General features: G+C 38.7%; 2 protein-coding genes across 10 annotated transcripts in view; one reads left to right on the top strand and one right to left on the bottom strand.

The window, feature by feature from the left end:
- dpp6b (dipeptidyl-peptidase 6b) overlaps positions 1–19,283 on the top strand; it is a 207,234-nt gene extending 187,951 nt beyond the window's left edge. For 4 of the 5 annotated variants that reach the window (XM_057857737.1, XM_057857736.1, XM_057857738.1 and 1 more), the window contains 18 exons: positions 69–223; positions 307–404; positions 487–613; positions 924–962; positions 1,043–1,150; positions 1,216–1,307; positions 1,385–1,432; positions 1,853–1,965; positions 2,144–2,191; positions 2,273–2,371; positions 2,452–2,521; positions 2,620–2,814; positions 7,781–7,835; positions 7,924–8,026; positions 8,128–8,183; positions 8,269–8,341; positions 8,423–8,496; positions 14,892–19,283. In XM_057857737.1, the coding sequence (XP_057713720.1) occupies positions 69–223; positions 307–404; positions 487–613; positions 924–962; positions 1,043–1,150; positions 1,216–1,307; positions 1,385–1,432; positions 1,853–1,965; positions 2,144–2,191; positions 2,273–2,371; positions 2,452–2,521; positions 2,620–2,814; positions 7,781–7,835; positions 7,924–8,026; positions 8,128–8,183; positions 8,269–8,341; positions 8,423–8,496; positions 14,892–15,038 (1,700 nt within the window). In that variant the 3' untranslated portion in view covers positions 15,039–19,283. The remainder of the gene's footprint in view (positions 1–68; positions 224–306; positions 405–486; positions 614–923; positions 963–1,042; positions 1,151–1,215; positions 1,308–1,384; positions 1,433–1,852; positions 1,966–2,143; positions 2,192–2,272; positions 2,372–2,451; positions 2,522–2,619; positions 2,815–7,780; positions 7,836–7,923; positions 8,027–8,127; positions 8,184–8,268; positions 8,342–8,422; positions 8,497–14,891) is intronic. The other variant, XM_057857741.1, reaches the window with a different exon arrangement.
- Positions 19,284–19,300: 17 nt separating this feature from the next.
- arhgap21b (Rho GTPase activating protein 21b) overlaps positions 19,301–23,407 on the bottom strand; it is a 73,208-nt gene continuing 69,101 nt past the window's right edge. For all 5 annotated transcript variants that reach the window (XM_057857731.1, XM_057857732.1, XM_057857733.1 and 2 more), the window contains 2 exons: positions 22,286–22,317; positions 19,301–22,195 (listed from right to left, as the gene is read on the bottom strand). In XM_057857731.1, coding sequence (XP_057713714.1) covers positions 20,657–22,195; positions 22,286–22,317 — 1,571 coding nt within the window. In that variant the 3' untranslated portion in view covers positions 19,301–20,656. The remainder of the gene's footprint in view (positions 22,196–22,285; positions 22,318–23,407) is intronic.

Here is a 23,407-nt window from a genome sequence, read left to right as displayed (position 1 = left end):
TCATCCACATTCATTCCAAAGCAATTTCAATTATTTTATTTTTATTACGTGTCTTATTTTTTGTGCAGAGGAGATCCTTCAGGGTTACAAAGCCCACTGGTGGTCTCCTGATGGCATGCGTCTAGCCTACATGACAATCAATGACACGCTGGTGCCAAAAATGGAAGTCCCCTTCTTTACAGGAACGCCATATCCCAACACTTTGGAATACCACTACCCAAAGGTGAGTCATTCATTTCTCAAACATCTTAATGTTATTTTTAAACGCAGACATAGCTTTTGGTGTCACACCCTATGTCTTTGCAGGCAGGGGAAGAAAACCCTGTGGTGCACCTTTCAGTAGTGAGCCTCAACGGCCCTTTGCACACTCTGGTCATGAAGAAACCCGATGACCCCCGAATTGGGTGAGAGACTGTCTGAAGGGGTCATTTTGAAGTCCGACGTCTGCTCATCCAGACTTTCCCTGGTCATTGTTGTCTTTTCCAGGAGAGAATTTTATATCACAATGGTGAAATGGGCCACCAGCACCAAACTGGCTGTCAACTGGCTGAACAGAGCCCAGAACAACTCTATACTGACACTGTGTGAGGCTACCACAGGCGTCTGTATCAAGGTGCAACATGAACTGTAAATAAATTGCCTTCTAAAATTCGCTCATTGGAACCAGAAAGAAGCCAAAAACACTGCATTCACACAAAATATGAATTGGTTCATGAACTTTCATTCATCGAACCCATTCAGGCTGAACACTGCTTCATACTGATCATTTTTTCACTGTGAAGAAAAAACAAAATGGAAGGAATCATTCACTGCCATCCTCTCCCAGTCAAAATGCACTGGACGTGTAGTGCCGTAAATAGCAGGCATTGAGTTGAATAAAATGTTTTATGAAGGGTTAAATAAAAATCTGATGTGTCTTTTAGAAACATGAAGATGAGAGCACAAGCTGGTTGCACAGACAAGTAGGTGTCAAAAGTCATCAAAAGAGGGTGTTCATTAGAGTACACAGCGTGAACATGCACCATTTCCTTTCTCCCTACAGAATGAAGCACCACTTTTTTCCCACGATGGACACAAGTTCTTCTTCACACGAGCAATTCCTCAAGGTGGGAGGGGGAAGTTCTTCCACATTTCTATGTCCACATCTCTGGTACGGTATCCCGCAAATGGATGTTTCTCCTCCGAGGTTGGCTGTTGACTTTCTATTTGTCTTAGCCAAACACAAGCACAGACATACTTCAATCCCTGACCTCAGGAGACTGGGATGTCACCAACATACTGGCCTACAATCACCAGAGAAACCTCATGTCAGTTGGTTGGCTTGCCATCTTGCACATTTGCAATTTCAGACCACTGGAGCTCACATCTCTTGCTTCTTTTCCAGATACTTCCTGAGCACAGAGGATGACCCCAAGCGGAGACACTTGTACAGGTATATATATGCTTGCTGCTATGTTGGCCTCACTAGTTTTTGTGAAGAGCAAAATGCATGAAGTCAGTGGTCCCCAACCCTTTTATCACCGCGGACTGGTCAACGCATGATAATATTCTCCACAGCCTGGGATGGAGCACAACACGACAGCAAAAGACAGACACAGCCAGGAAACGAAGAGCGGCGACTCCAGCAGGCATATTGACTCCACTATAGTCCCAAGCACGAATCCATTTATTTTTCATTGTTGCACAGGAAAGTTGCAACTTTCATTATTTCAAGGAGGAGGATGAGCTTATAACAGCTATGAAAACAGCTTTAAGAGTTTCGGCGAGAACACGGAGCTGTGAGAGCCACTTTGAGTGTCCCGAAGAAAAGGACCCCTGCATTAAGTAACCCACATATAACTGTGTTTTACAGCACAGATACGATTCCGCCGTTCAATCGCTGCTGCCTATCCTGCCAGTTTAACTGTGGCTATGTGGATGTGTCATTCAGTCACAACATGCGCTACTTCCTTCTCAGCTGTAGAGGTGAGTAGTTTTTATGATTTTTTTTTTTTTTTTTTTAAGAATTTTGACAAAAAAGACAATAATAAAGCACATGCTAAAAATATCTTGCTGACAGTGACGTAGTCACGTCTCCTTATTGTTGTCACTAGTAAGTGTGCACTGTAAGTTACCTCTGTCATTCATTAACTCTCCTTTTTAGGTCCTGACATTCCTAATGTGGCCATCTACAGAACAGAGGACAAACAGAGTAAGTGTCCTCTCTGAAAGATTAAATATCAAATCGTGTGCAGACTATCATGCACAGGCTGGGTTGTTTGTTAATCTGCAGAATTGCTAGACGTGGAGACAAACGAGCGAGTCAACACAACATACAACAACATGCAGATGCCCAGAGTGGAGTACGAGACCATCACCATAGATGACTACAGTAGGCATTTGTGTGTAATTGACAACGACCACACTGCGCCAGCTTGATAAACAACATCAACTGTTTTGTGTGTGCTGCAGCCCTCACCATGCAGATTCTGAAGCCAGCTGGATTTGTAGACACATCCCATTACCCTTTACTGCTGCTGGTGTAAGTATGACTTGACACAAATGTTTATATGTACTGTATTCATAAGAAAAGAACAATAGGTTGATACGATTTAAGCCTCACTTTATCTACAAACAAAGTGATGGGACGCCCGGCGGCCAGATGGTCACCGAGCAGTTCCAAGTGGACTGGGCCACCATTCTGGTGAGCAGCTTCAGCACCGTGGTGATCCGCTTCGATGGTCACGGCAGCGGCTTCCAGGGCACGAACCTCCTCCACAAAGTGCACAGGAGGTTGGGGAAGCTGGAGGAGCGGGACCAGCTGGAAGCACTCAGGTCAGGCTGAGTATTTATTTATTTATTTATTTATCTATTTTTTAACCCTTTATAGGGCAAGTGACTATATTTGGTCATTCAAAAAAATGAGCATAGATTACGTTGACACCAGATTACGTTACGTAGATTACGTTGACAACAGAACTCAGTTATGTGAAAAATATTTGTTCCAAATTATAAAAAGAGTCGCCTTTCTGCTCGCGACTTCCGCTTTCCACATTCTCGAACCAAAACAACAGTGGAGCTGGAGTGGCATCAAACATCAAAACCCCTCATAAAAGACAATTTGGAATTATCGCACCCATCTGCCATTATCGCGCCATCGGAGTAAACATGTTCATGAAGGCATATGTGGAACCAAGCCCGTGCCACCACACAGATCGGATGTTTATGTAGCAATGTTGCCGCTGAGTTATGGAAGGTACGTTCTTCCTATCCCTGCATTTTCATGTGTCGAGTGCTCCAAAAATAGAATCTAAAGCTAAACTCCTGCGCATGAAGCATCTTGTTGTCTTTGATATTGTTATTACGATGATGATTGTTAATTATGACGATGTTTAATATTATTTACTACAACTACTGTACTGCTGTGGCTGCAACACGTTATCTGCTGCTAGCCTGTTACGAATAGGTACGTGTAGGCTTCACAGCTGAGACTTCATTACCCTTGCTAAATCTAGTTATACAACAATAAAGAAATGGAATACAAACACTCATCTACTACATGTCATACATGAGCTTCTTACCCTAAATGCGTAAATGCAAGCGTTACACAAGTTTTTGTTTGTTTATAGGTGGATAACGCTGTTAGGCAAGGGAAGACAACTTGATGTGCCTCAGAACAACACTTTCTGTACGTTGATGGACATATATATCGAGACTCTGTGCATTCTACTTTGACAATGGAAGGCTCGACTTATGCTCGACCTTTGTTAATATTTTTCTAATTTTATAAATTGTCATCTATTGACCTGTTTTGCACATGCACCATCGTCTTAAATAAAACAAGAAATGGAATCATGTTGACCAAAGGTTTTATTGCGATCAATATCTACAATAAAAAAGAATGACATACTATTTGTGTTCATATGTACATGTGTGATGAGGTCATAATACCATAATTATAATCTAACCAGATGAACAATACCTGGTAGTAGAGATGTAAGATAATATCGGTCACCGATAATTATCGGCCGATAATGGCAATTATGACGTCACACAGATAATCCAGATAAAACGAAATTCAACCGATAATGCAATCCGATAATTACAGTATATACTTGATTTTGCCTTCAAATGTGCGCAATCAACAGCTTTGTCCAATTCTGCTAGTTTTAAGGAGGTGTTCTTGCAGTGTAGTAATGTGGTATGTTATGATATGTTAGGAATGGTTTACTTTTAAAGGCATTTTTGTGCAACTTGGGTGTTTACTCTCTAAGTAATTGTTGCAAAATCTTACCATTACACAATGTCATTGCCATTGTTTAGATGTTGGAATTTACTACTTGTTCACATTTGATGTGGAGAAAAAAATAGCACTAAATTACATTTTTGCACAGTAACATTTGATCTTTGAATACTTTAAAATTTTACATACATATTTGAATAGAATTATCGGCGTGACATTATCGGTTATCGGGTGGAAGGGGCAGGAAATTATCGGTTATTGATATCGGTTGAAAAATGTATTATCGTGCATCACTACCTGGTAGTATTTCCTTGTAACAATAAAATCTGTGTCAGCTCTTCTGCATTTGGCAACTTTAACATTATTTGGATTTTGCCTCATTTTGGTCATTCAAGTGGCCGGTGTATCAATCTACACCTCACGTTAACACAGGCTGCACAGATTGTTAGAATTTTGTCCACGAACGATTAACGAAGTGATAAGAACAAACGCACCACACAGAAAGTCGCATAGCCTCATCTACGTCGTGCTGAATCCATTTTCGGAGATCCCGTGGGTTCCTCTGGTTTGATTTGCAGTATTAACTTTCCACACTGCTTACTTCAACCGCACTTCATGTTATTCTGTCCAAACTGGAAGTCCGTAGCAGAAATTGTCAAAGATGGCGCCGCCCGTGTTTTGCTCAGGAAACTTGTCGATAAACATTTTAAAGAGAATAATTGCTTTTTTTAGTTTTTCATTCATCCTATATTTTCAAATAAAATTAAATAAAAAAAATAAAAAAACTGTTTTCTCCGCTTTTTATATTTAAAAATTGTTTTAAATTTTTTTTTTTAATAAATGTGAGAATACTGTATTTACTTTTAACTCAAGACCTCTAATTGACAACAATAGATGTCCAATGGCGTACCGCAGGCAACGCGCCACTTTTGCTCATTAATATTCATGACGTTAGTAACTGTGGCTAGGCGGGTCAACCTCCCGTTTGTCCCCAATAGTAAATGAATGGAAATAGTGTAGAAACAAGATGTTTACTGAGCTAAACCTACAAATTCTGTCCGAAAACGATGTCCCGAGTGCCAAATTCACTGGTAAAGATGTGGAAGAACATACAAATGTACAGTTAAAGAGATGGCTTGAGTGTCGAGGGCTGAAAAAGACGGGAAAAAGAGCTGAGCTGACCTAAGCTTAACCTTAGCTTTTTTATCAACACCTTTTTCTTACGCTACTGACAATGACATTCCCCTGTTTCAACAATCTATCCTTTACCACCATATGCCCTGTCTTTCTTATATATTACATCCCTCTGGTTGTCTTACTCTCTGACCGTTCTTGGGGGCAATTTACATTGCTATTTTTGTGTAGTGATCACATATGCTACTCGATGACAGCCAAAGAACACTTTTAATCTTTTCATTTAATAAAAAAATCTATTCTATAATTTATTTACACTTCCCCTGTACTAAAGTTGTTTTTACATCAGAAAAGATAACAGTGGCAGTCAGATACCATTTTAATTTTTTTCAGGTCATTCATTGTCAGACAGAAGCAGCACGGCAAAACGCCACGCTAAAAAATAATTAAAAATATTGAAATGGCTTACCTCTTCGTCCTCTGAAGGACCATGGCCCCCAACAAAATGTTTACTGCATATGAAATGTGAATGGCTTCACCTTGATGGCGTTAAACTGGTCTTGTGGACGTCCGCGCAAGTTGAGCCATTCTTCACATTTTTTCCTCCGAGTTTTTGGTTTCGGGAAACGTATGAAGAAAACATCCTTCATATGTTGTAATGTCTAGAGTCGTTTCTGCAAGTTCCATAGCAGCGGTGTTTGATCGGCATGTTCTTTTTTTTTTTTTTTTTTTTTTTTTTAAAGATTACCGGCGAGAACAAGAAGAAATAACATGGTTTTTATGTATGGAGGTAGATTTGTGCCTTTATTATTCAATCAAATAAAAAGTTGCTTCAATCAAAATATATATTTTCAATCGAAGAAGAAGTCACTTCAATCAAAAAAAAAAAGTTTGAATGCAAAAATAAATTTGAAACTCAAAAAAATATATTTGAAAACTATTTTTCTTTGATTTAATTTTTTTTTATTATTTTATTGAAGGCAAGTTTTTTTTTTTTTTTTTTTTTATTGAAACAACATTTTTGATTGAAGTCATGTAATTTTGCGTTTGGACCACATTTTGGCTAGGACATTTGTGTCTTTATTATTCAATTAAAAAATAAGTTGCTTCAAACAAAAAAATATATATTTTCAAAAGAAAAATCTATCAAAAATTTTAAAAAATCAATCGTAGGAAAAAAGGTTTGAATGTGAAAAAATATTTGAGATGCAGAAATTCGCATTTGAACACTTTATTTTTCATTCAAACTGTTTTCTTTGATTGAGCGCCTTGAAAGGTGGAAAAGCGCTATATAAGTGTAACACCATTTGCCATTTACCATTGAAGCAATCCTTTTTGTGTTTGAGCCATATTATGGGTAGGACATTTGTGTCTAAATCATTCAATCGCAATAAAAGTCTCTTTAATCAAAAAACTTTTATTAATCAAAGAAAAAAAATCATTTGCAACAATATTTTAAAAAAAAATTTTTTGGGGGGGAAATATATTTTTATTGAAGTGTCACTTTTTTTGAAAAGCAAAAAGTTTTAAAGTGGAAAAAGTTTTGAATGCACTTTTTTCGATTGAATCATTTTGACACAAAGATTCAACTTCAACGCTACTTCCGACATGTTTGAGTGGCAGGTGACTACGGCAATGGCATAAAAGTATGCAGCAAGAATAATGGCCACCAGGGCTCCATCCAGCCATTGGACTCTGCTGGAGTCAAAGCCGAATATAGGGCACCGGTACGGGGGTGTGACATCGGCATCTCACCGGAGTACGGTGCCCTGCTGCTTAATGTGATTCAACAACTTCACCCGCTGCCCTGACGTGACGGTTGGCAACGGTCCAAACGCAAAATTACATGAATTCAATCAAAGAAAAATACAGTAGTTTTCAAATATATTTCTTTGAGTTTCAAATTTATTTTTGCATTCATACACATTTTTTTGATTGAAGTGACTTTTTCTTCGTTTGAAAATATATATTTTGATTGAAACAACTTTTTGATTGAATAATAAAGACACAAATCTACCTCCATATGTATGCGAGGGCATGTCGATAATGTCCCACTTTCACGTTACGATGGCGACGTCACGGTCTAAAAATAGCATTCATACGGTACGCTGTTCATTTAAAGTAGGAGGACTGAACGTGAATGCTAATGTTTTACGCCATTGATGCCACTTGCCGTCCAATCCATTTTGACTGGGAGAGGCAGTGAATGACCACTTATTAATTCTCCCCTCCCAGTCAAAATAGAATGGATGTCTAGCGTCATCAATGGCAGCCAATGAGTTAATCGAGTGCCCTCTAAATGGTTTGAAATGACTCAACACCAGTCCCTCCCAATTCAAATGAATTAGACGTCTAGCACCGTCAATGGTAGCAAATGACTTTTTTTTTTTTTTTTTTTTTAATTTGCATATCTATTATTACCAGGTTCATATCCAAAGAGCCTTACATTGACAAGAATCGCATGGGCGTGTACGGAAAGGTAACGCACTATGATATTCTCCAAGTTATTCTCATTGGAGAAATAAAACTTAATCTATATATTTATATGTCTATTTTTTTGTGTTCAGGCTTACGGAGGTTATTTAGCCACGCTGCTGCTGAGCTCAGATGAGTTCACGCATCTTAAATGTGGAACTGCAGTCTCGCCCATCACAGATTTTGAACTTTACGGTATTATTTATTTCCATTTCTCTATCTAAGCAAGGCTCATTGAAATGAGGAATGGAACATTGTGTAATATATGTTTGCATACTTTCTTTTCTGCACAACAGTGTCAGCATTTTCTGAACGGTACCTGGGCTCAAAGACTGACTCCAGAGTGTACACGGTATCATTTTCAATGCCTCCTCTTTTCAAATCATACATCAATGAGGAGTATAGTTATGACCGTGAGCTTTTGTTGCATCTCGCAGATGTCAAATTTAGCTCACAGAGCAGGTCAGCTGGTGCAGAAGCAGTACTTGATTATCCATCCCACTGCAGACGGTATCTAATGACTCTTTTCACTGCTCTACAAAGACTTTAGGCTGGCTTTTTACTGTGTTGTAATTCTTTATGTGTCTGTAGAAAAAGTTCACTTTCAGCACACGGCCAAGTTTATCAACCACTTAATCAGCAAGAAGGCCAATTACACTCTTCAGGTGAGATATGTCTATGTGTGTTGTGCTTACTAATGAGGTTTCAAATGAACGAAATTCATTCAGAGTTTATACACTCACCAGACACTTCATTAGGTACATTGAAGTACCTTTTACAAGCAGTACTTTTTGGTTGAGATCAAGAAACAAACAAATTTTGTGGTTGTAATTTTCAGTTACTGTACCTACTTTTTGAAAATGAATCAATCCTATAATATCTATAAAATGTCAGTCATTTTAAAAACACAACTGCAAAGGTCCTATTTTGATTAAATGAAAAGATGATCTTTTATGGAGGAGGGAAACAAAAATCTGAGAACATTTTTTGTTGAGAGGCTGTCATTTTAGAGATTTGGACAATTTTCAGTCAAAAAGTCAATTTGTGAATGAATGAAATATATAAGATGTTTATTCCTTTGAATTACAATTAAAAAAAAAAAATTAGATGGACATTTCTAGAGTTGCTTTTTCTAAATTTAAAGTCCCTCTGTCACGTCAGAGCGTACTGTAATTTACAAAATTAAATTGGTCTTGACGGAGCTACCATCCAGTCTTTTATTTTTTAAATAAAATATACAAAAGTGACCATTTCAATTCCAATTTTAAGATCTCATTGTTGCCCATTTATGCAAGCCATTTAGTGATGTAAGTAAAGGCGTGCTGTCTTGTTCCAATATAATACCAATGCATTTTTGGTCTTATTTTAACATTGTGGTGTCCAGCTTTTTCTTGTTATTTTTCTAAGCATATTACTGGTTTTGCACCAAAACGATGGGTAATAAGAGCTATGTAGGAAATTGCTCCAACAGAAACACTCAGCAGCTGTTCCTGGTAAATGCAACTACTGATTGTTATGTTTTCATATGAGATATGATTCAAATTTCAATCACTCTGCTTGCTGTAGTCTATATTCACAGGGCATTTAAAAAAAGATAAAAGATAAATAGAAAACATAAATTTAACATTCAGTGTTCAGTCTGCGCCTGAGCTCCTCCTATAGCAATAGGACTGGGTATTGCGGTTTGAAGCATATTGCGATATAATTCAATATGGCAAAGGCATATTGCAGTACACATTGCAATATATTGGGCAATACTTGTCAAACTTGTTTTTTTATGTTTACAGATGAATGAAAAACATAATCCAATGTTTAACCATTTCTATTTATTACATGCTACTGCAAAGAACTTTCAAGACTTATCTAGCTACACCCATTTTGCTAAGCCTAGTTGACGTTTATACTAGGGCTGCAGCTATCGATTATTTTAGTAGTCGATTAATCGATTAACTAGTTAGTTCGAATAATCGAGTAATCGGATAAGGAACATGAAAAATTAAAATACCTGAGCTGAACCTCAAACAGTATAAAATTTTATTTGAACAATGATCTATGTACAACAAAATAACAATTGGCTAACTTACTTAGCAAAGGTCAGCTAGCTTAAATGCTATAAATGCTCTTAACAAAAGGTTCAAACACATATTCCCACAAAAAACAGCTAAATATATCTATAAACGAAATTACAAATGCATTAAAAAGCATTAGCTCAAACAAAAACTTTTGTTGGTCTTAAGAGGGAACAGTTGGATTCAGCCATGTAAAATGAGGCAGACCAGAGGGCAGTGTATCCACCCTAGTCAATAAAACTAAATGCAAACACTTTCAAAATAACACTATTACAACGCCACTTTAATTAAACGAATACTCGAAGCGATAACATTTAATTTGAATATTTTTTTTCTAATCGAATACTCGAGTTAACTGATTAATTGTTGCAGCACTAGTTTATACAATCTGAAAACTTTTTTTAAAAAATTATTGAGCTTGGGATGACTGTAGCTGCATTTGGCACAGCTAATTCAACGAGGCTTCTAATATCCATTGTCTATTGCTGCACCTCACTTCAAATGTGACTCACTTGCCACGTTTACATGGAGCCAAATATTCCAATTACAATCGAAATATTTTTTCAACACGAATAAATGTGTTCCATATAAACACCTCATTCGGAATGAACAGGCCCAAACCGAATGGAATTTCATTCCGATTCACAGGGGTGGAATATTCCTTTTCCCAAACCGATTAGAAGTAAAATTATATCATGTAAACAGGGAAGCGGAATGGTGTCTGGTTGCGTTCTTTCTGCGCATGCTCCGTACTGACGTGGTGACATCACTTGGTGACGTAAGTAACGTCACTTGCAACATGGCTTCCAAGCACACGCACAGCGCACCCACACAACTTTTTAAATGAACGGCGTATCATTCTGAAGTTTTGTTTCCACTCGAAAAGTTAAAACAGCAGCTGATCTGACGATCGATCTCCATGTTTTGCAACGTGACGCTTTGTTTTGATTAATCTGCACATGTCAGACGGCAGTTGTCAAACGTCCTTTCGGAATAAAGGCAGTCACATGTAAACGCTGGATCGGAATAGATGGAGTGACATGTAAACAGCTGATGTGAAATTTCCATTCGGAATGATTTGAATCGGTATGAATAAAAGTCAGCATGTAAACGTGGCTATTGATGCGCGTGACCTTGACCTGTGATATCACACAGTAAAATGACGTCTGTGAGAAAAATTGACAAAGAAAATAAATGAATAATTATTAAGTATTTCTCGAAAAGATATTAACACATTATATTGGAAATTGAACATGGTCATATTGCCATATATGTACTGTATTATGTCACTTCATATAATATACCATGTAATATTGCCTACCTATAGTTAGTCATCTATGGTAACAGAAGCTAATGATCCCTCAATATTAGCGAGGAAACAGCACTTCCATCAGGCCTGCGTGAGCGGTTCAATTAGACTCCTCACACAAACAGCAAATTATTCCAGAAACATCTTCCGGACTTTTCTCTTCTAAACCACATTCAAATTCGTATTCTGAATTTTGGCAAGATGAAATCAACAAGTCACCACTTTAGTTTGCATTCAAAAACTCAACATCTATCAGATGAATGTGTTACCTGTTGATCTCTGTGCTTCTGTAATGTCATCAGGTTTCAACGCTGCTGAGGGAAACGACAAAAAAATATATTTTAATACACAATTTCAATAGCTGTGGTTATCTTTGTGAGTCTTTTATTATTGCCATCCATGTACATTTTGGCAAGATTCAATCATCAATCAATGTGAAAATTTAAGTCAGTGAGGCCTGATTGGAAGTTTCGTTGGATACTTGCAAAGGCAGACTCATAGACTTCATAATGTATTGACTGGACACGGGGCACGGGGCCAATTCATAGGGGGCCTAGCTCCGTCAAAGCTGACCAACTGGAAACACAGACAAAGAGCTTTCTACTTTGAAAATTCTTGTAAATAAATGCTTAAATCGCTGAATTCTTTATAGATATGGACGTAAAACAGTCTCAATTCTTGGTTAAAAGCAAAAAAACTGTGCAGGTAGCCTTTATTTTACGTAAATATTGCGAACTATGAGGTTAGTCAGTAAGGAAATTAGCGGCCGTCATATGTAAACTAAGAGCTTTTTCCCGTTGAAAATTCTTGTGAATAAATGCTTAAATCCCTGAATTCTTTATAGATATGGACGTAAAACAGTCTTGATTCTTGGTTATAAGCAAAAAAAAAACAAGCAGGTAGCATTTATTTTACGTAAATATTGCGAACTATGAGGCTAGTCAGTAAGGAAATTAGCAGCCACCATATGTAAACAAAGCTTTTTCCGTTGAAAATTCTTGTGAATAAATGCTTAAATCCCAAAATGCTTTATAAATATGGATGTAAAAGAATCTCGATTCTTGGTTAAAAGCAAAAAAAGGTGTCGGTAGCATTTATTTTACGTAAATATTGCGAAGTATAATGCCAATGCTGTAGCGGCTAACTTCTCCCATTGATTTTTTTCATGTTTCAAAATGCATGCATGGTACGAAAAATATAATAATTACCCTGAATCCTCAAACAAATCACACCTGAGACAATCCTTCCTATTTGTATGCAGTACAGCTTTCATACTTTTTCAACCTAAATCCGGCGTTAGATCGCTGCATGTGACCGACTGCTAATAAATGAAGCGGAGTGTTGGACGGCCCCCTTCGAGCAGACGTGACGCAAATGAATGGGAAATGTGTCATGTCAATACATTATGCAGTCTATGGCAGACTTCTGATACAACCCAAGCAGATACACCTAATATTGCTGTGTGTGTGTGTATATATATATATATATATATATATATATATATATATATATATATATATATATATATATTAGAGCTGAAACGAATACTCGAGCAACTCGAGTAACTTACCTCGAGGAATCGTTTAATTTTGCCAGCTCTAAGTGTCCCGTTTTGCCCGGACTACTTTTAATGCGGGACAACGCGCTGACGTCACGTGCGTAGAGGAAGAAGCAATAAATTTTTTTTTTTTTTAAACGCAGCCGACAGCAGCTACAAACTACGCCGACATTGCTAAAAACTACGCCCGCATGATGGTAGTTTGGTAGCAGGTAATGTCCGATGCGTGTCATAGATATAGCATGCTTTTAGGACTAGATGCGAAATGACAGACCCGGCCGTGACTGGGCAGCGTTAGTAAACAGCCGCCATCTTTAAGCAGTAAACTTCTCATCGCTAATAAATATAACATTACTGTCACTCGCTCACGTAACGTTAGCCCTTCGGAGGGTTAGGTTTCTATTGATTATGACCACTGTTGATGCGTGGCTAACGTGTCTTACATACAGGCTTTATTTAATCTGTAAAAACACAGCGCTGTAAAGTGATGAGGGTGTAAAATTAAAACATAATAAAGCTAACTGTCAGTTTTAGCTCAGTAGTCATTGCATTTATTTAGAAGACTGCAAAAACTCAAAATCCTACCAGTACTTACAGTTTAGACTAACTTAAAACTTAAAAATAGCTTGACACAAATGGAACTTAAATTGAAACACGTGGGAAAAACACGTAGCTTTCAAGTGATGTGTGTTATCAAGCATAATTACATTTTTAGTTAAGAAATGTGTGTGTGTGTGTTTTTTTATAAGATCTATAAGTTTTTTGAGTGAAAGCAGTGAATTTTTTTTTCTAGTCACATCTTAGATGCAATTGTTGGCTGTTTTCAACAATGTACATCGAAAATAAAGACATTGATTGACTGAAAATGGTTTTTTCTCATGTATATGTATAATTGCTGTTTACCTAAAAAAAAAAAAAAAAAAAAAAAAAAAAAAAAGTTTTATCCCATTACTCGATTAATCGATAGAATTTTCAGCCGATTACTCGATCACTAGAATATTCGATAGCTGCAGCCTTAATTATATGTATGTGTATATATATATATATATATATGCAAGGGGTGTCAAACGATTAAAAATTTTTAATTGAGTTAATTACAGCTTAAAAATGAATTAATCGTAATTAATCGAAATTAATCACGATTCAAAACATCTATAAAATATGCCATATTTTTCTGTAAATTATTGTTGGAATGGAAAGATAAGACACAAGATGGATATATACATTCAACATACGGTACATAAGTACTGTATTTGTTTATTATAACAATAAATCAACAAGATGGCATTACCATTGTTAACATTCTGTTAAAGCGATCCATGGATAGAAAGACTTGTAGTTGTTAAAAGATAAATATTAGTACAAGTTATAGAAATTTTATATTAAATCCCCTCTTCATGTTTTCGTTTTAATAAAATTTGTAAAATTTTCAATCAAAAAATAAACTAGTAGCCCGCCATTGTTGATGCCAATAATTACTTACACAATGCTCATGGGTGCTGAAGCCTATAAAATCAGTCGCACCCAAGCGCCAGCAGAGGGCGACAAAACTCTGAAAAACACAGCAAGTACACATTTCACTGTGCTGCCATTTTAATGTTTGAGCGGGGCATGTGCGTTAATTGCGTCAAATATTTTAACTAGGAGTGTTAAACGATTAAAATTTTTAATCGAGTTAATTACAGCTTAAAAATTAATTAATCGTAATTAATCGCAATTCAAACCATCTATAAAATATGCCATATTTTTCTGTAAATCATTGTTGGAATGGAAAGAAAAAAATTTTTCAATCAAAAAATAAACTAGTAGCCCGCCATTGTTGATGCCAATAATTACTTACACAATGCTCATGGGTGCTGAAGCCTATAAAATCAGTCGCACCCAAGCGCCAGCAGAGGGCGACAAAACTCCGAAAAACACAACAAGTACACCTTTCACTGTGCTTTCATTTTAATCTGTTTGAGCGGGGCATTTGTGCATTAATTGCGTCAAATATTTTAACGGGATTAATTAAAAAAATTAATTACCGCTCGTTAACGCGATAATTTTGACAGCCCTAATATATATATGGTATAGATTCAATGAATCAATTGAATTTTCTAAAAAGCTGTTCCCCCTTATCAGATCTACCCAGATGAGGGCCACTTCCTCCACAGCGATGACACCCAGAAGCACCTTGGCCGCTCGTTGGTCAACTTCTTCGGGGAGTGCTTCCGGCTCCCCGAGGCACCCAACGACGAGCAGCAGGAAGTGGACGAGGACGATAGCTAGACCCGCCCCTCCTCCCAGCGGATTAATCCACACTCCCCACCCCTTGGCCAGTTAACGCAGCACAATATGCAACACGTGACAAAACAAAGTGACCCGACTTACGTGAGGAACCCGCAAGTTGTGACGGGCCTCGAGTTCTGCCTTCACCTTTGTGCTGGCTGCTGCTCTGCAGAGGAAACTTCAACAGATTGAACTGCACCTTTAAAACAATTGGACATGTTGTTCACAGAAACAATAGACAACAGTGTGGTATATTTACAACCTATAGGCCAGGTAATACGCTCACTGGAAAATGTATTGGCTAATATCCTCAACGTGCCACAACAAAACAAAAGATGTAATATTTTTTCTTACATCGATTCTAATGCTCCATTTTGATACTGTAGCCTGGACAGTGTGTTTATTTATTGTGCTTGCATCTCACTGAGAGGCTTTAGAGATGATTATAACATTTTGCTCAGGGTGTTAAACTTCTATGGTAGTTATGGTTCTCCTTAGAGTTTGGTTTTAAATCCAGACCAACTAAATGGTTTCATTCACATTGGGTAGAGCAAGGAAAAAAAAGGCAGATTGCAGCCAGGTCATACGTTTTTCCCTTTATCTGAATCAAGCGAAATTCTGTAATGATGGCCTGAATGGGCCAAGTTGCTTGAAAAAGGTTATTTTCAAATGCAATCTAGGTCACTTTCATATGTGGTTTTAAATCTTGACATGAGTTTGATTTTTTGGAATGTGACTGCGGTCTGAATAGTCCAGCGACAGCGACATAAAATTGTATTGCTCAGAAACAGTGTGAAATGACATACCGTAGATTATGAAGTGGTAAGGGAAAGAGAACATGTCCGTTTTACAATAAGATGGATAATGTCTTGCAGGATAAACCCAGCATGTTCATCTGATCATGACAACTTTTGTTATTATGATTCTGCACACAAGCATCAAATTGTCTCAGTGCATAGTGGACTGCGAGCTTCTATGAATAGTACACGCAACACTTTTATAGCAACTATGGGAAATGGCAGTCTGAACAGCTACACAAAAATATCAGATATGAGAAAATGAAAAAATTCTGATTTGTGCATTCTGATTTGCGGTCTGAGCATAGCCAAAATGCAAAAGAGTCGGTAACATTTACAATTATACAACGACAGTTGCAATCTTTACAGCTGTACTTTTGACTATTCAATTTATAAATTGTCTGTTTTATTAGTTTTTCAGTAAATTTAACTCACTGGCAGTTAATGATCACTCCCCGCCTTTCCAAGTTTAAAAGGATTTGAGGTCTATCGCCATCAGTGGCAGATACTGATTTCAGCATTGCCAAGTTGCAGCTTGTTCACAGCACCCTTAAAATATTTGCTCACAAGTCAAAGAGAAACAAAACATTTTGGCTCAAGAAGTGCTTGTATCTCGAAATTAATGTAGGCAACTAGGCATGTGCCAGTATGATATTCTGATGGTATGATAATCTTAAAACAAAATATCACGGTTTCACGGGATTACAATTACAGCTCTAAAATGTGTTACTCTGAGATATCTGGGTTTGAAAAAAAAAACGTTTTTTCCATTGAACAGGATTTTTATTTTTCAAAACATTTTAGCAAATTGGAACATACATTTAATGTTAAGTTACAATACATTTTTAAAATAACAACAAAAAAAAAACGGAATTGTTCTAAATAAAATTAATATAAATACAGTCCTTTAGGTGATCTTAAAACCAGCAGCCACAGCTCAACATTATTACCATCAGAACAAAAATAATTGAATTATTTCCCATGAAAAGCACATGTGTATGACTCGTATCATGTATACATTATACACACACATTCTTTTTCTCAACACAGACAGTTGCCAGAGAGAAAAATGCACGTTTTAACACGCTGGAGTTAACTCTCTTAGCTGGTGGGATGACAGTGTTTACTAACCATTAATTTTGTATAAACACGAAATCATATTGGAGGTATTGCCTCCTTGGAAGCCACCCTCCGCAAACATGTATTACATGTTGGTTGGCCCTCCTCTTCGAAGCCGCGGCCGTCTGTAACTTTTCTGTAGACGAAGTTTTCCCGTACCAGCGATTTCATTTTCTTGGTTGGGGGAAATAGTTCAGGAGTTTCACCTCCTACAGCCATCTTTCAGCACAGCTGACTCAATGACACTGAGCAACAACCGGTGGGGGAGGGTTGAGCCTTACAGCTACAAGCGAGGGATTTCTCCATGCACTTTTGGAACATTAAAAAAACTAATAATTTAGGGACAGTAAGATGTAAAATTTTTGCGGTTTTGATACCTTGACGTTTTCATACCACGGTTTACCTTGAAACCGGTAATCGACACATGTCTAGTATCAATGTATTAATTTTTAAAATCAACTACCTGTATCTTTTAATAATGTTATCAAAACTGAGCATTAGTATCTTTGTAGAGGCACAACTTTGGATCAGGCTATTGTTTTGTATCCAAGAGGCAGGCACGCATGTACTTCATTTTTGGGTGGGTGAATGAAGTATGAAAATATACACTGAAAATAAAAGCAGACTTATGAATTCAAAAAGCTTGAAGCAAATCCACAGTTTTGCATATGATGGCACAGTAGAAGAGGACTGTCTTGGATGACCTCCAGGAAACCAGCACTTTTCAGCACAATATATCGCCCCTTATCGACATTGAGACTGAACAGCAAGTCGTGGTGACCTTGCCAATGAATTAACTGGTATTGTTATGTTCACAAGTATGTTCAGTTGTACTCTTAGTTTTGTGTTACTCCTATTTGTACTGTATTTTGTACAAAGGAGTATGAGGGTGACAATAACAAGTTAAAACATAATTACACTCTGAGATTCAAGCTGGAATCCGATATGTATTTGAACAAAAAGAAACAACAAAAAAGTTTTATTTTTAGGAAAATAAATATTTTTGAGAAATATCAAGCATGATACTTCTCCGAATTAAATTTCATCCCACAAATATACTTTTTCCCACTTAACTACAATTTTAAGATATATTTTTCCCCGCAAAAAATAACTTTTTTTTTTTTTTTTTTTTGATTTTATACTTGGCCCTAATACTCCTTCGTACTTTTGCTTGGCTGCGTCCTTTTGACAAATCAAAGGCACAATGTTGGAAGCCCCAAAAATATGTATATTCAAAAATATCGCTTTTACTATTTTATTTTAGTCACCGTGCCTTAAAAATGGGGAGACGTCAATGTTAGAAGCCCACCTGTAGAAGAGAGGAAATGTTTTTTCCCTCCCGTCTGCGAGCAGTAAAACTTCTTTTTAAAGATATCCGAGCTTCTCAACGTGAGAAAAATATTACTACTGGTTGATGAATGTCTATTCACAATTAGCATTTTATCCGGGAAGTCCTCCATGTTGAAGTCTCATGTTGTGAATTATTCTTTTGTGTGCTAAATGGCTAAAACTCTCACAACCAGTTAAATTAGTTAGCGTCAGTGGTTTGTAGTCAGCTGGTGTACAAATTGTATAAAATACATTGTTTGAGTCCTTATGTTGTGTGCAACTTGTACATAAAGCATTTTGAACCATACCTTTTTGGCTGCTTGTTTAGCGTCCTGGATAATTGTTATGCTCAAGGCGTGCATTCTAATTTTGTCACGGAAAGCCAGCGCGCTCTAGCGGACGGCAACAGTATTTCAGGCAAAATACCAAACAAAACAATGCCAAAATAGTGATGTGCAGAAAAAGATGTTGCCATTTTCAAAAAGGGTATCGCATGTATTTCAATGTTTTCGCCCTAAACGGCCTCTCATAGTAGCAAATGAACAACCACACTCACGTTAGTACTAGCACTTAGTCATTTTTAATCATTGTTGTTTTTTTATATGCCAATAGTGTTAATAAAAGCTATATTTACGAAACCAATATAAAAACAAAGATTACGCCGCTCTGTAACTCAAGAGCAGATTTTTCTTCTTCTTCTCCATAGCATATAACTCATTGCATGCCAGTGACGGCACTAAACGTCCAGTTCATTTAAACTGGGAGGACTGCCCGTAAATGGTCTTCTGTCAGTGGTATTGACGGCGCTAGTCGTCCTATAAAGTTTGACTAGGAGGAACGAATGAACAAACCTTCCGGTCCAAATTAATTGGACGTCTATCCCTGTCAATGAATGCCTTAAAAAAATAAAAGTCAATTTATCGATGAAATGATTAAATCTCGAATTATAACGTTTATCAAATTTTATTTTATGCACTAGTAAATGTAAAATGTACATTAAAAAAAAAAAAAAAAAAAAAAATTAGTGAACCCTGAAACAGAAAATGAGCATTGATTGTGTATTATACTGTATTTAGTATTATATTTCAAGTGATGAGCTACTGAAACAAGCTTTATGTTATTGGAATTCATTAAGGTACAGCTGTACATCAACAAAAACAACTCTGACATTGCATTGCCATTGACAAAATTTATTTCCAGTGTTTCCGGAGTCTATGCACTCCTCTCCCAAACAAGAGGAACGCAGCGTTTGTAGTTGACATGGATTTTTTTTTGCACGCCGTACCAAAACAGTCCACACATACACACGCACAGGCATCATCATTATAAATCATCCCACAATGAATCTGAATCCCAAAATGCACTATGGAAATGAGAAGCAGCTAAAACATGACATCCGTATTTACATTTAAGTTACTTATTTTACAGTAAATATTTTTAATTCAAGTTGTTAAAAAAAAAAAAAAATCAAACGAAAAAACAAAAAGTGAAAAAAAAAAAAAAAAAAAAAAGTTAAGACGAGAGTGGAATGCCTCAGGAATGGAAGCTCGGCATTGTTCTAGAACCTGTAGAACGACAGTCAACGATTTTAAAAAAATTAAAGAAGTCATTCACAGTACAATATAACAAGACAATATGGCACCCTAAACATTTGTCAGGCACTTCCTATTGTTTTTTTTCCTTTTTTTTTTTTTTTTTTTTTGCAATTTCATTATTCATTTTCTGCTCCCATTTTTTGTTTGTTTGTTTCAATCCATTTTGTTCACTGCTCTCTAGAACCATGAAGAAGTGTATTATATAACACGTGCATACTGTGAGTTTGTCTTTCTGGTCAGCACTGTACCTTTGGAAAAACAGCAAAGAGCTGAATGGCAGTCATCGCGCATGTCGTACCAAAAATGTATTTCAAGTACACACAGCAGATATGAACATTTTAGCAGGAACACGAACATCTAAAGCTTTTAGTCTGCATTACAGTGAACACGTCTGTACATTCTTCATTTGTTTACTGGTTCACATGTGCTGTAACCCTTCTTTACACAAAAATAGCTAATCTGCATAAACTACAAATCTATACCTTTTCAATTCTTCAAATCTAATCCTTAAAACAATCTGACTAAAACTTCATCTGTGTGTCCCTGTGTAGTTTCAGTCTTAAATGTGACAGGTATTTACGTAAAGGGGGAGGAAGTTAAGTCCTGGTCTGTTCACACTTCGGTTATTAATAAAAAAATAGAATTATGAACCGTATTTGTTCCATGCCGTAAACACAGCTATTGCCTCGCACACACTTCACATGACAATATGTGTAGAACATGCCTCATTCACCAACATCACTCAGACTTGAATGAAAAAACTGACACACACATAAACTCACAGGTACTGATAGAAGCGCGAGTGTACCACCTGGGAACTCGTCAGTTTGTGCGGATGCGCCGTGGCCGACAAACTCAGACTCTTGGCCTGCTGCAGCGTGTCACCGTTAGAAGCCTCGGAAGTGCGACGCATGAGTTCTGAGGAGGACGAAGCTCTGAACCCGTGAGGACCGCCGCCCCCGTAAGGTGCACCCAACTGCTCGGCCAGGTCCAGGCTCACTTCGGGATTGCTAGTGCGATGGCGTTCACGAGCAATCCAGTCGCCGATGGAGAAATCCTGGGAGCTGCATTTGGGTCGCAGGCGGTCCACGGCCGACAGCTCGGAGCGGGAGCCCGAGCAGAGGGATTGCTGCGGCCAGTCGCCCAGAACCGACAGCTCGGCAAAGTCCCGCTGCCCGCCCATAGTATGTCTGCGACGGATATTCTTCTTCTTACTGCGTCCTTCGGCACTCCGATGGCTTCCCACGCCAAACATGTCATCCACAGACACACGCAGACGCACTTTCAGCCGGTCCGTGATCTTCAACTTCCACGTTGGCTCCGCCTTATCCAGCTCGCCGCGGGATGACGAGCTTAGGCTGCCGGTGGAGCGACCTTTGACCGAAAGCTGCGATAGTCTGTTGGAATCTTTGTCGCTGCGGGAGGCGTCCAGCGAGGACTCGCTGTCTGTCTTCTGCCTAGCGGCTTTCTTTCTAGAGAGTGTATCACACTCAATGAGCCTGTGGGAGGCCAAAGGTCGGGGAGGCCCCTGTGGATCTCGACGCTCGCCTGTTGTCGCATCTCTTGCCACGGTGAAGACTGAAATGTCGCTCTCGCTGTCAGTCTCCACCGGCCTGCCCTCGCTGAAGAGCTCACTCCGCTCGTCGTCAGCGTCGTCATCTCCTCTGCTCTCCGTCACAGAGCACACTTCTGGACTCAGCGTGTTGACCTCGCCGCCAGTCATGAAGGTCATGGAGGATGTGGTGGAGTAGTCTGAAGTAATGGAGCACACTTCTGCTCCTGGCCCGCTGGCGCCGCCGTCATGTCCCGGCGCTGTTGTCCTGCAGCGCCTGGTTTTCGGCGCAGAGGCCCGGGAGCTGGTGCTGTTCATTGTACCCAGGTCGGACACTGTGTCGTCACAGTTGGAGGGCGGATCCGACAGTGAGGACTGATGTGCCACAGCCGCATTGCAGTTGAAGCTTGGCGAGTGGGACGACGACGCGTACGGTGAGCCTGCGCGCTGAGAGGCTGACGTGAGTTCGGAAGGCTCTTCAGTCACGTCGGCTTTGTCGAGCTGTTCCTCTGAACTGTTTTTCAGCCGTTCTTTTTCGCTGGTACCATCCTCTTCCTCCTCGGTGCGACTCTCTGAAGACCAGGGAGGCTGCTCCTGCGGCTGTGGCCTCTCTCTCAGGTTCTCTTTCCTGTGGAAGCCATCCAGGTCATCATCTGAACTGCTGGGCTGTGCTTTGTCTTTGGGCTTCTTGCGCTTGCGGCTGACGAAGAAGGAGGAGCGTAGCATCTCTTTGCTACACTGATCCTTCCCGGACGCCCAGAGGCTCTGCAGAAAAGACAAGAACGTGCAGTGTCACGTGACTACAGCAGAGAGGGAATAAACAACTTGGGTGGAGGAAAACAAAAAGAACATCACCTTTGATTTGGAGGAGTCACTACATGCTGAATCTGTATCAACAAGAAAAGAATCATTAGCAGTGTGCCAACAACGGCCATGTGAAAGCAAGTCAATCAGGTAAAGAGTAGAAGGAGGAAAAATGGAGCAGATTGATGGCTTGCTAATATCTTTGACAGACATGAGCTTTACGGAGAGCAGCTGGATGGAAGCAGGATGGCACAGTTGACGAGGACAAGTAACCACGACTACGGAAGCTGTTTGTGGACACGTGGCAGCAGGAAACCAAGCCTGAGATGGCGCATGAGACACAGAGCGAGAGAGAAATTGGGGACCTGAAACCCCTGGCTGTTCAAACAAAGACTGTCACAAGCGGTTCATGCTCGGGTAACGATGGAGGCAGCGACGGTACATCACGGACACAAAGGTCAGTCACGGCGCATCACGTGTCATCACCAACCGGCTGTCGACATTCGTTCCCCAAACTCAAAAGGCGTCATAAAGAGGACGGCGTGATGCACTCGCGCTGACTCAAAACACTTGAGAGGGTCCTGAGCTGAACAGAGCAGTGAGTGCGTGTTGCTGGCAAGCCTTCACATTAGATCTGTGTCCAAACTACACTACTTCTCATATGCTTCCTTTATCATGCATCATGTCATTTGCATACAACAAACAAGACTTTTGTAGTGACTGTTTCCAAGGAGAAGATACACGAAACCACAGAAAAGACCTTTGAAATGCACATTCAGGAAGTAAGCTATGAAGTTCAACTGGAACCAATATCAATATCAAAGTGTGTCTAGACTAGGCCTGCCACAATAGGTTATTATGCCGGTATATTTTCCCCAAAAAATATCGCAATAATCGATCATATTATTTATGTTTTACCTACTAGCATAAAATTACAACAAATGCAAATAATACTAGCCAACTCAGAACCTAGAGGTAACAATAAGTCCACCCGTAATGACAGAGGAGTAACAATTTCAGTTAGTGTACCGTATTTTCAGACCAAAGATTCCCACAGAACAAAGCAAGCAAGTTTTTAAGACCTCCCTTTGGACATTCTAAATATAATAAATTAGAATTGATATGTAGTGACCCATATGTAGACATTGCATTTTGGGTCATGTAAGCGACACT

The sequence above is a fragment of the Corythoichthys intestinalis genome, chromosome 14 (genome assembly GCF_030265065.1).
Source record: "Corythoichthys intestinalis isolate RoL2023-P3 chromosome 14, ASM3026506v1, whole genome shotgun sequence".
Lineage (NCBI taxonomy): Eukaryota > Metazoa > Chordata > Actinopteri > Syngnathiformes > Syngnathidae > Corythoichthys > Corythoichthys intestinalis.
The sequence above is the reverse complement of the archived record's forward strand: the minus strand, read 5'-3'. Positions and strand labels throughout refer to the sequence as shown.